The 11,029-nt window shown below is 45.8% G+C and overlaps 1 protein-coding gene across 1 annotated transcript; it reads left to right on the forward strand.

The window, feature by feature from the left end:
• Positions 1–1,752: 1,752 nt before the first annotated feature.
• LOC140912128 (uncharacterized) lies at positions 1,753–3,859 on the forward strand. Its single transcript, XM_073346289.1, has 2 exons — positions 1,753–2,585; positions 3,173–3,859. Exons 1-2 carry the CDS (start codon positions 2,003–2,005, stop codon positions 3,325–3,327), a joined length of 738 nt encoding a protein of 245 aa, XP_073202390.1. The 5' UTR covers positions 1,753–2,002; the 3' UTR covers positions 3,328–3,859.
• Positions 3,860–11,029: the final 7,170 nt, after the last annotated feature.

Raw genomic sequence — 11,029 nt, forward strand, 5'->3', positions numbered from 1 at the left:
ACAAATGTTATATCAAACTGGGATGTGTGTTTTTGGCCTGGCACTTCCTGTTTTTCTGAAAGATAAAAATCTGATGCTCCAAAAACTGGATTTCAAGTTAGGTTTATTGGCCACTGAAGAACATTCAAAGAATGGATTTCATTTTTGTTCAGGTTTATTGTTTGCTAAAATGCAAAATTGAACTGTATCCTTTAGAAAAAAAACTGTACAGGTATTTGTAACACACCTATCACTGCAGTTTCTGGTTAAGTGACCTTCATGGGAGCTACAGGACTTAAATGCTCTAAATGGAAGACTCTGAAGGGATATCCAGGGTTATTCTAGCATTAGTTTAGCGTGAATCCAAGGCTCTGTAGTTGAGGGTCCCAAAGGATATGCTTCAGAGTAGCAGCCGTGTTCGTCTGTATCCACAAAAAGAACAGGAGTACTTGTGGCACCTTAGAGACTCACAAATTTATTTGAGCATAAGCTTTTGTGGGCTAAGCTGTTCTTGCAGGGAGCTTACAATAATGGTGAAACATGTTTTCTTTGGTGTGACTTTATTCTACGCTCGCTAGACCTATAAGCTTCTTTACAACCAAACTATCTCCATTCTAACAACCATATGGGCACCTCAGCTTGCTGTGGTACAAACAGCAATCAATGCAACATGCACCGCTCTTCAGTGTTCTAAACCCGTGTTCCTCCTTACACCAAGAGAAGCCCATTTGTTGATTTTTGCCTGGCCTTCCGTTGTGCCAGAAGTCAGTTATGTAATGAATGACCTTTTCATCATACAGTAACAATGAGACAAGACCATGAATGTACACGTAATAGGATGAAAGGATACCAAACAATAATGGAGGCAAAATTATGGATACCTGAACAAGACAATCAGAATCACAAACTACACTCTGCAAATCAGCCTCTATGTACTGTAAGGCGTTAGCTACATTGCTGTAAAACAGCAGAACGTTTCCTTTCCACTAACTGGGATTACACCTCACTTTTTCGATCAGCGTATATTGCTTACCCACGTTTTTAAAAAAATATAAATGGCTTCTTCATGGTAGAGGTAGTCAAAATTTAACAATTGCTTCCCACATCCCTGCCCCAAGCTTTGAACTCTATGACTTGGTCTCATCTTGAATCCTAGATTTCTCATGGTTTAAAAAGGTGTTAAAATCTCATATTAAACCACCACCTACGCCATAAAATCATATATGCCATGATTAAACCTTAAATCGTTAAGTTCTATTTTGACAGAGCATGACCCATTTCTAGGATCACTGGTCTTTGTATAAAATGTATCTGTTTTCCTTTCATTTAGAGAAGAAAACTAGATGCGAACTTCTCCAAGAAGTATATTTCAGGGTTAGCCATGTGCCAAGTAGTTAACCATCTGACAAAAAGCTCATGATAAATCATGTTTGTATTAGCCACTAGAAGATTTGATCTTTTTCAACAGTTCTTGTGGTGCTGCTATAAAGAAATCATGAGGCTTATTTACCATACTTACAAACACATTTATTGATAAGACTTGGGGGGTGGGGGAATCACAGCTGTTTCATGTACCATAACAGCAAACAATCTTGGGTTGAAGCTGGAAGAGAGCATGATTTAGTGACAGTTGGGAGGATAAAAAGGCAGAGCACTCACTTCTGTATGCCCTGGTCTACACTAGGACTTTAGGTCGAATTTAGCAGCGTTAAATCGATTTAAACCTGCACCCGTCCACACAATGAAGCCCTTTATTTCGACTTAAAGGGCTCTTAAAATCGATTTCCTTACTCCACCCCTGACAAGTGGATTAGCGCTTAAATCGACGTTGCCGGCTCGAATTTGGGGTACTGTGGACACAATTCGATGGAATTGGCCTCCGGGAGCTATCCCAGAGTGCTCCATTCTGACCGCTCTGGACAGCACTCTCAACTCAGATGCACTGGCCAGGTAGACAGGAAAAGAACCGCGAACTTTTGAATCTCATTTCCTGTTTGGCCAGCGTGGCAAGCTGCAGGTGACCATGCAGAGCTCATCAGCACAGGTGACCATGATGGAGTCCCAGAATCGCAAAAGAGCTCCAGCATGGACCGAACGGGAGGTACGGGATCTGATCGCTGTATGGGGAGAGGAATCCGTGCTATCAGAACTCCGTTCCAGTTTTCGAAATGCCAAAACCTTTGTGAAAATCTCCCAGGGCATGAAGGACAGAGGCCATAACAGGGACCCGAAGCAGTGCCACGTGAAACTGAAGGAGCTGAGGCAAGCCTACCAGAAAACCAGAGAGGCGAACAGCCACTCTGGGTCAGAGCCCCAAACATGCCGCTTCTATGATGAGCTGCATGCCATTTTAGGGGGTTCAGCCACCACTACCCCAGCCGTGTTGTTTGACTCCTTCAATGGAGATGGAGGCAATACGGAAGTAGGTTTTGGGGATGAAGAAGATGATGATGAGGAGGAGGTTGTAGATAGCTCACAGCAAGCAAGCGGAGAAACCGGTTTTCCCGACAGCCAGGAACTGTTTCTCACCCTAGACCTGGAGCCAGTACCCCCCGAACCCACCCAAGGCTGCCTCCTGGACCCAGCAGGCGGAGAAGGGACCTCTGGTGAGTGTACCTTTTAAAATGCTATACATGGTTTAAAAGCAAGCATGTGAAAGGATTACTTTGCCCTGGCATTTGCGGTTCTCCTAGATGTAGTCCTAAAGCCTTTGCAAAAGGTTTCTGGGGAGGGCAGCCTTATTTCGTCCTTCATGGTAGGACACTTTACCACTCCAGGCCAGTAACACGTACTCGGGAATCACTGTAGAACAAAGCATTGCAGTGTATGTTTGCTGGCATTCAACCAAAATCCATTCTTTATCTCTCTGTGTTATCCTCAGGAGAGTGAGATATAATTCATGGTCACCTGGTTGAAATAGAGTGCTTTCCTTCAGGGGACACTCAGAGGAGCCCATTCCTGCTGGGCTGTTTGCCTGTGGCTAAACATAAATGTTCCCCGCTGTCAGCCACAGGGAGGGGGGAAGGTTGAGGGGGTAGTCACGCGGTGGGAGGAGGCAAAATGCAACCTTGTAACGAAAGCACATGTGCTATGTATGTAATGTTAACAGCAAGGTTTACCCTGAAAGAGTGTAGCGACTGTTTTATAAAATGTGTCTTTTTAAATACCGCTGTCCCTTTTTTTTCTCCACCAGCTGCATGTGTTTCAATGATCACAGGATCTTCTCCTTCCCAGAGGCTAGTGAAGCTTAGAAAGAAAAAAAAAAATGCACTCGCGATGAAATGTTCTCCGAGCTCATGCTGTCCTCCCACACTGACAGAGCACAGACGAATGCGTGGAGGCAAATAATGTCAGAGTGCAGGAAAGCACAAAATGACCGGGAGGAGAGGTGGAGGGCTGAAGAGAGTAAGTGGCGGGCTGAAGACAGGGCTGAAGCTCAAATGTGGCAGCAGCGTGATGAGAGGAGGCAGGATTCAATGCTGAGGCTGCTGGAGGACCAAACCAGTATGCTCCAGTGTATGGTTGAGCTGCAGCAAAGGCAGCTGGAGCACAGACTGCCACTGCTGCCCCTCTGTAACCAACCGCCCTCCTCCCCAAGTTCCATAGCCTCCACACCCAGACGCCCAAGAACGCGGTGGGGGGGCCTCCGGCCAACCAGCCACTCCACCACAGAGGATTGCCCCCAAAAAAGAAGGCTGTCATTCAATAAATTTTAAAGTTGTAAACTTTTAAAGTGCTGTGCTTAAAGTGCTGTGTGGCATTTTCCTTCCCTCCTCCACCACCCCTCCTGGGCTACCTTGGTAGTCATCTCCCTATTTGTGTGATGAATGAATAACGAATGCATGACTGTGAAGCAGCAATGACTTTATTGCCTCTGCAAGCAATGATTAAAGGGAGGAGGGGAGGGTGGTTAGCTTACAGGGAAGTAGAGTGAACCAAGGGGCGGGGGGTTTCATCAAGGAGAAACAAACAGAACTTTCACACCGTAGCCTGGCCAGTCATGAAACTGGTTTTCAAAGCTTCTCTGATGCGTACCGCGCCCTCCTGTGCTCTTCTAACCGCCCTGGTGTCTGGCTGCGCGTAACCAGCAGCTAGGCGATTTGCCTCAACCTCCCACCCCGCCATAAACGTCTCCCCCTTACTCTCACAGATATTGTGGAGCACACAGCAAGCAGTAATAACAGTGGGAATATTGGTTTCACTGAGGTCTAAGCGAGTCAGTAAACTGCGCCAGCGCGCCTTTGAACGTCCAAATGCACATTCTACCACCATTCTGCACTTGCTCAGCCTGTAGTTGAACAGCTCCTGACTACTGTCCAGGCTGTCTGTGTACGGCTTCATGAGCCATGGCATTAAGGGGTAGGCTGGGTCCCCAAGGATACATATAGGCATTTCAACATCCCCAACAGTTATTTTCTGGTCTGGGAATAAAGTCCCTTCCTGCAGCTTTTGAAACAGGCCAGAGTTCCTGAAGATGCGAGCATCATGCACCTTTCCCGGCCATCCCACGTTGATGTTGGTGAAACGTCCCTTGTGATCCACCAGAGCTTGCAGCACTATCGAAAAGTACCCCTTGCGGTTTATGTACTCGGCGGCTTGGTGCTCCGGTGCCAAGATAGGGATATGGGTTCCGTCTATAGCCCCACCACAGTTAGGGAATCCCATTGCAGCAAAGCCATCCACTATGACCTGCACATTTCCCAGGGTCACTACCCTTGATATCAGCAGATCTTTGATTGCGTGAGCTACTTGCATCACAGCAGCCCCCACAGTAGATTTGCCCACTCCAAATTGATTCCCAACTGACCGGTAGCTGTCTGGCGTTGCAAGCTTCCACAGGGCTATCGCCACTCGCTTCTCAACTGTGAGGGCTGCTCTCATCTTGGTATTCATGCGCTTCAGGGCAGGGGAAAGCAAGTCACAAAGTTCCATGAAAGTGCCCCTACGCATGCGAAAGTTTCGCAGCCACTGGGAATCGTCCCAGACCTGCAACACTATGCGGTCCCACCAGTCTGTGCTTGTTTCCCGAGCCCAGAATCGGCGTTCCACAGCATGAACCTGCCCCATTAGCACCATGATGCATGCATTGTCAGGGCCCATGCTTTCAGAGAAATCTGTGTCCATGTCCTGATCACTCACGGGACCGCGCTGACGTCGCCTCCTCGCCCGGTATCGCGTTGCCATGTTCTGGTGCTGCATATACTGCTGGATAATGCGTGTGGTGGTTAATGTGCTCCTAATTGCCAAAGTGAGCTGAGCGGCCTCCATGCTTGCCTTGGTATGGCGTCCGCACAGAAAAAAGGCGCGGAACGATTGTCTGCCGTTGCTCTGACGGAGGGAGGGGAGACTGACGACACGGCTTACAGAGTTGGCTTCAGGGAGCTAAAATCAACAAAGGGTGTGCCTGTACATCAAGGAGTATTTCAGGCAGGACTGCACGGAGGGTTCCAATAAGAAATGGTGCACCTAAGTTATCGTTGTTATTGGAACAAGGAGGTTAGCCTGGCCTCTGATTGATACATGGCTAGATTTACCTCGCTGCACCTTCTCTGTGAGTGACTGCAGTGTGATCTAGACAGGGGAGGAGGCAAATGAGTACAAAACAAATCTGGTCTATTTCTTGTTCTGACCCACTCCATCTATCTTTTACATCTTTGGCTGGCAGCAGACGGTGCAGAAGGACTGCATGCCATCCACATCTCATGGCTGCTCGGCAGAAGATGGTACAGTACGACTGCTAGCAATCCTCATCTCTTGCCTGCCTGGCAGAAGATGGTACAGTACGACTGCTAGCAGTCCGTATCGCCTGCCCGCTCACCATAAGACTGTTCAATAGGACTGCAGGACTAAAGAGAATGACCTGCTCAAGTCACTCCAAATTTAGTCCCTGCGCCCATGTCTGCCCAGGCGCTCCCAGCCGACGTGGCCAGGAGCACCTCGGACACGACGAGGACGACTACCAGTCGTATTGCACCGTCTGCTGCCAGAAGGCAATGGGTTGCTGCTACTGTGCAGCAAAGCCGTACCACGTCTGCCAGCACCCAGGAGACATAGGGTGACGGTTACCTGAGCGGGCTCCATGCTTGCCGTGGTATGGCGTCTGCACAGGTAACTCATGAAAAAAGGCGCAAAATGATTGTCTGCCCTTGCTTTCACGGAGGGAGGAAGGGAACGGGGGCCTGACGACACGTACCCAGAACCACCCGCGACAATGTTTTAGCCCCATCAGAGTGCTCCATTGTGACTGCTCTGGACAGCACTCTCAGATGCCCGATTGTTTGCCATTGCTCTGACGCTGGGAGGGGCGCTTACAGGGTTGGCTTCAGGGAGCTAAAAATCAACAAAGGGGGTGGCTTTACATCAAGGAGTATTTCAGGCAGGACTTCATGGAGGGTTCCAATAAGAAATGGTGCACCTAAGTTATTGTCCTTATTGGAACAAGAAGGTTAGCCTGGCCTCTGATTGATACATGGCTAGATTTACCTCGCTGCACCTTCGCTGTAAGTGACTGCAGTGTGATCTAGAAGAATGAGTCCCCTAGACAGGGGAGGGGGGGAAGCAAATGAGTACAAAACAAATCTGGTCTATTTCTTGTTTTGATCCACTCCATCTATCTTTTACATCTTTGGCTGGCAGCAGACGGTGCAGAAGGACTGCATGCCATCCACATCTCATGGCTGCTCGGCAGAAGATGGTACAGTACGACTGCTAGCAGTCTGTATCGCCTGCCCGCTCACCATAAGACGGTTCAATAGGACTGACTGCAGGACTAAAGAGAATGACCTGCTCAAGTCACTCCAAATTTAGTCCCTGCGCCCATGTCTGCCCAGGCGCTCCTGATCGACCTCACATAGGCGACCAGGAGCACCTCAGACATGACGATGACGGCTACCAGTCGTACTGTACCATCTGCTGCCACAAGGCAAGGGGTTGCTGCTACTGTGTAGCAATGCCGTACCGCATCTGCCAGCACCCAGGAGACATAGGGTGACGGTTACCTGAGCGGGCTCCATGCTTGCCGTGGTATGGCGTCTGCACAGGTAACTCAGGAAAAAAGGCGCGAAATGATTGTCTGCCCTTGCTTTCACGGGGGGAGGGAGTGAACGGGGGCCTGACGATATGTACCCAGAACCACCCGCGACAATGTTTTAGCCCCATCAGGCATTGGGATCTCAACCCAGAATTCCAATGGGCAGCAGAGACTGCGGGAACTGTGGGATAGCTACCCACAGTGCAACACTCCGGAAGTCGACTCTAGCCTCGGTACTGTGGAAGCGCTCCGCCGAGTTAATGCACTTAATGCACTTAGAGCATTTTCTGTGGGGACACACACACTCGAATATATAAAACCGATTTCTAAAAAACCGACTTCTATAAATTCGACCTAATTTCGTAGTGTAGACATAGCCTATAACACTCAGAAAATCCCATAGCTGCGGTTATGTTAGGGTAGCCATATCCTGCTGTTGAACCAGTTGCTTTTTGATTAAAATAGGGACAGATGCTTCCCTTCTTCAGAAGAAAAGGAATAGCAAACCCTTTTCATGGAGTTGGAACTTCATGCTCCCCTCAAAGGGAAGAGGGCTTGGGCTAACATTTTCCAAGCATCTAAAGAACAGCAGCCTGCTGAGCACATGCAACTGCCCTGACTCCAATGGGAGGTTTAGAATTTTACTCTTTGTTTACAACACACACACAAATTCAACAGGGAAAGCAGAGCACAAGCAAGTGGATCTTCAGTCATCCAGGGCATGACATTTCCTTCCACACTATTCTCTGAGGAGTCCATGCTCTATTAAAGCAACACTCTTCCCACAACAGTGTACCCCCACCCCCTTTGCTTCAGTGGCATCATTCTTAATCTATGTTATGTGTGAGAACAAGGCCCTCCATGTGTAACATGGATCTAGTACTATTTAGCCAAGATTGTAAAACACCTGGAGATCCTGGGATAAAAGGTGCTGTATAAATACAAGGTATTAGTACAGCAACAGTAGCAAATTGTGCTAAACTGCATCAGCACATGTGACCATTGATTTCAATTATCGTTACCAGTGGGTGAAAAACTGTCTTCAAAGGCAATAGACAATATGTGGATTTGTGGCTTTCTGCTTATATACAGATACTGTAACCATGGCCAGAGCAGTGAACGGTTTGTTGCTAGTTGAGTAGCACATTGAAGTCACAGGCCAAATTCTGCCCTGAATTACATCCCATACAAACAGTGAGATCCCTTGTGGTGAATTATGGAAGAATTCAGCCCAGGGTGTTTTGTTCATATCAAGAAGAAGTGGTGATCTCTTAAGACGAGGGAAATAAAATGCCCTTCTTCCAAGAATTGGCTGAAAGGAAAATAAAGATTTTTTTTTTGTATAATATATCAACATAGACAGATGCGGTGGCACAAATAAGAAATAAATGTGTATTATCTGCATTGTTCACAGTACAGAGGACTGCCTAATCTACCAGCAGTAAATGATAGGGCCAAATCCTGTGCATACTACTCACTTAAGCAGTCATGTTGAGTCAATTCCACTTACATTAGTCAGAATCTAGAGCAACTCTGGATTTACACCATTATTATAGAACAGAATTTCATCAGCTGACTAATGGTGAATGGGCAGAACAAAAATCAAATGCAATCACTAGTAATTTGTATTGTACTATATAAAGCAGTTGGGTATATTTTAATTTAAAACATGTATACAGTTATGCCATACCAATATTTTGCTTTTGTTGATGTAACAAAGGAGTGTTTCCAGTATCCTTTGCAAGAAACATTAGCTATGAGTCATTTTTACACATCAGAAGATAGTAGACACAGTGCAATACCACCTGCCACAAAGAACATATGGGATAAGGCCACTTTTGAGGTCAATATTAGACAGCCAGATTGTTCTTGAGATTGTAGATGACTGAACTAAGGGAGACCGCATCTTTGACAAAGCACTCCAATCAGATAGCAAGTCAGAAAACTATGAGTTAATGTGTAGATAACCATTTTGCCCTAATAGTTCAACGAGTAGAAAAGGGAGTCTGCTGGTGATCACCACCTTGCAATGAGACAAGAAATAAATGTAGAAATGTAGTGGAGTCTTTTAGAAGATAGACATTATATGTCTATGTTATTGAACATACAATTCCTTTAAGAAGTCATTGGGCCTGAAATTCTACTGGCTTGCAGTCATTTACCCTTGGGCAAAAGGAGTGTAAAAAAAGCCACCATTCAGATTTACATCCATAGGAATGAAACTTAAATTAGCAAAGTTCAAGTTAAAATAGAAGCAAACTGGTCTCAGTGCAAGCTACCTGGTGGATGCAAGCTAACTTCAGAACCATCCCAGAGGAGGTCATTACTGGTAGTCCAGTTCCCCCATATCCAGAGGGCAGCTTTCCTCTAGATGTTCCTTAGCTGCCAGTTGGCAGTCTTTTCCAACTTTGGGGAACCTGGACTTTAACTAAAAAAAAGTGAACAGTGGAGGTCAGCTATACTCATTCAGAACAACTCCAAGGTAATGAAATGAAACTTCAATTGCCTTGGATTCTGGTTATTAAGTCTATACGATAATACTCAGTGCACAGTGATTGCTTGAAACCTTTCAGAAATTTGCACTGATGTTTTATTCCAGGGTGAAGATGCACATTTAATTAATTCTGGTTTCCCCATGAGATATTTTGGCATGCATCTTCCCTTCACATGGTGCTCTGGTACATTTTCAGAGCATGTATTTGTCTGTTCAATGCATCTACCATTGCTATGTATAAGATATTAAAGTTATAAATACTCAGTACACACTGAAATATGGAACACTAGCCAATTTGCCGATCGGTGCTGTAGCCTATAACTAAAAAGCTGCCAAATCAGATTAATAAAATAATTAAAGTTTGATAAGTTAATTTTCCCCCAGAGTCTTTATTTTGTCATCAGGTAATTTCCACTTTAAGCACAATACCCCTGCTGTCATTGGTGACATTTTCCAGTTTTCAAAATCCTCATGCTGGATAAAGTCACTGTTATTGTTAATACAGTACAAAAGCTTAAGTCACTACTTCACACTCTTTCAGGTTGCTCAACCCAGTGTATTCTTGCTAATGCTGTATTCTGCATTCAAATCATGAATGTGTGCTCTTCACAAGAAAACAAAACTGCATAGATCAAGAGCTCCATAGAACTGGACATAGCCATAACTAGCAAGCTGTCCGAGAAGATGGATCAACCTGAATTCAAGTGGCCTTGTTTTCAAACCAAAGAGGAAAGTGATAAAAATAAATAAATACAAATGAGAAAAGTAAAATAGCAGTGGAATCAAGTACTCTTCCCTCAGATTTATTTTGGATAGAGAGAACTCAGAGTCTGTTATATTTCTTACAGTTTAAACTGTCACACACACACTACTCAGGTCTAACTGGTTTAGTTTATTCATATTTCCAATTTATGGATAAATTATGACTGAGAGCAATTTAGGAAGGGAACATCTCGTGCACCTCAACAGCAGCGCGGGGAGGCATGAAGCCTGTGGAAGTCAATGCCTATAGGGGTGCCTCTTGACCATAAACAGCAACAGAATGTCTTGCTAAAGATACAGGAAAGATGTAACCTGCTCTAGCTCATCTGTCCCACTGTGCGTAACTGCTAGCACTTGGCTGTGAGCAGAGGCTTGGAAAACCCATCCTTCCTCAGCTCTGATATTTGCCTTCAGGTGCCAATTAGTACAGTGGGCAGCACTAGATTATCCTTGCCATTAGTCAGTGCTCCTAACCCATGATGGCTGCCTCCAGAGCAGGTTTGCTGAGAAGGTAGGGGCGGGCTCTTCCAATAATGCCCTCTACCTCCTCAAGAGCACCAGTGTGAAGCCAGCTATAAATTGGCCCTTAGATACCAGGTCCTCAGCTTGTGTAAACTGGCATAGCTGGGTTGAAATCAATGGACTTACCCCAATATACACAAGCTGACAATTAGCCCCCTAACGTTTGGATGACACAAGAGAGAATTTTTGCAACTGGCAATTAAGCTTTCAATACATTAGACTTAATTCTCTCCCTCAGTAAG

This window comes from Lepidochelys kempii, chromosome 5, assembly GCF_965140265.1.
Source record: "Lepidochelys kempii isolate rLepKem1 chromosome 5, rLepKem1.hap2, whole genome shotgun sequence".
Lineage (NCBI taxonomy): Eukaryota > Metazoa > Chordata > Testudines > Cheloniidae > Lepidochelys > Lepidochelys kempii.